We start from the raw sequence: 2,056 nt of genomic DNA, 5'->3' as shown, positions 1-2,056 counted from the left end.
GTTTTCCCTGAAGATGACTATCGAAGATAGTCGAAATATCGGAAGAATTATTTTTAATAAAGTATAAATGATTTTTAAATATAAATAATAAATTAGTGTCTTATTTATTTCTATTTAAATATGACCAATTAGCCCGATAACTGATGATAAATAATTTTTAAATATAAATAATAAATTAGTGTCTTATTTATTTCTATTTAAATGTGACCAATTAGCCCGATTAGCCCGATAATAATTTTTGGTCACAAATAAAAGTATTTAATATTTTATAAAATTATTAGTTTATAAGTAATTGAAACTTATAAGACTTGTTATTGAAGTTGTATGACATTTTTTTTAGAACAATTGAAGATGTTTAGTTATTTAAACAAGGCATATTAAAAGTACAATTCCATCAGAGACAACTCGATAGCCAATGATATATTCTTTAGAAAAATTTTAATTATATTCAAAGTAATTAAAGTTTATCAAGTTAACGCGTGAATGCAATAAAAATATGCCAGTAAAGTAGAAACCATAATAATAATTTAAATATCGCTTTTAAAGACAATATCGTCGAGTGCATGAAGTTTTTAAAAACTTTTATGCCTAAACATGAAACAATTGTATCAATATGATTTCTGATTTTATAAAGAACAGCTACTTTAGAATGCAATACTGAAAATGACAGTTGTTTTGATGGCCAAAATTATTTTTAATAAATTTTTTGATTAGTCGACGTCAAAAAATTAAACGTTAACCAAGATTTGACACCAACAGTAGAGACAGGTGTACCACTAGTCAGTGCATTTCAGCTAATTCCACCTAGTTCGTGGATACCATTCTTGAATTTTAGAAAAGACAGCCAAAATGCATATTTTAAGTATTAAGTTTTTTGTTTTATTAAAATAAATTCACTCACTCTTAACATAATTTTTTTGCATCAAATAAAAATTGTTGAACTTCTAAATTACTTAAACGTGTATAAGCTCCTGGTAGTCCTAAACCGCAGTTCAATCCTATGGAAACTACACCCACTTGTTTACCTTTGCGCATAACTGGGCCACCGGAATCACCTGCACAAGCATCTTGTCCAAAATTTCCTGTTAGGCATAACATATGTCGGGTTTCTTCATATGAAAAATAGCTGCTACATCTAACTGCATATACATCTGCTGCACGTAAGACATCATGCGTTCTATTTTTTTCGGTGAAACCCCATCCTACAATAGTAGCTCTATTCCACCAGTGTACACGTTCGTAATTAACATCAACGATTTGCACATGCGGTGACTGTACATTTTTATTTAATTTTATTATGCCAATATCCAAATAATTATATGTTCCTAAGGTATATTTATATGGTACATACATGGCAGCGACATCTGATATTTTATTCCAGGTTTTACTGTCACCTATCCATACTTCATATGTTGCAGCAGTACCTATCAAACAATGTGCCGCAGTTAAAACACATTTAGAAGTGAACATAGTTCCTCCACAAATAAATCCTCTATTAACTACATTTATTCTCACTAAGTACGGAAAATCATTTGCATCAACTGCAGTGCCATGTGCAATCTTTTCATATTTACAATCAAATCCTTTGACAAAAACCGAAATCACTATGAAGACAAATGTTTGCCGTATGCAAGACATTTTCTTTGTGAACAATGTTCAACTCAGTAGTGTTTTTTAAGAAATTTGTAAACTATTTGAAATGTCAAAAATGAGGTTTATCAAAAGTTTTATTTTTCTTCATATCTAACAAAGTACACACTATGTACATTTTTCGCAAGGTTATTAAAGTTGTAGTCATATAATATAAAACTTGTTTTATTATTACTTCAAAGTGTTTGAATATCGAGCATTACGGTATTTGAACATCGATAGTACAGTCGATTTTGAACATTTGGACCGATTACTTCAAGTACTCAAAGAAGTTCGAGGTACTTGTATAAGTCCAAGCTATTTAGACAGTTCTCAAGTTAATTTTGATAAAGATTTTGTTGATTTTACAACTTTTGTTGAATTCATAGCAAATCATCCTTTTGAATTTATTTATTACTAGCTGTAA

The 2,056-nt window shown here is 29.3% G+C and overlaps 1 protein-coding gene across 1 annotated transcript in view; it reads right to left on the bottom strand.

The window, feature by feature from the left end:
- Window positions 1-1,638, bottom strand: part of LOC119680780 (protein KIAA0100-like) — a 9,022-nt gene extending 7,384 nt beyond the window's left edge. Inside the window, exons 1-2 of the mRNA XM_038093762.1 lie at window positions 1,405-1,638; window positions 954-1,272 (exon numbers count right to left, since the gene is read on the bottom strand). Of these exons, the coding sequence (XP_037949690.1) occupies window positions 954-1,272; window positions 1,405-1,638 (553 nt within the window). The remainder of the gene's footprint in view (window positions 1-953; window positions 1,273-1,404) is intronic.
- Between the last annotated feature and the right edge of the window lie 418 nt (window positions 1,639-2,056).

Source organism: Teleopsis dalmanni, chromosome 1, assembly GCF_002237135.1.
Source record: "Teleopsis dalmanni isolate 2A chromosome 1, ASM223713v2, whole genome shotgun sequence".
In the NCBI taxonomy this organism is placed as follows: domain Eukaryota; kingdom Metazoa; phylum Arthropoda; class Insecta; order Diptera; family Diopsidae; genus Teleopsis; species Teleopsis dalmanni.
This window is presented reverse-complemented; position numbering and strand designations above follow the sequence as displayed.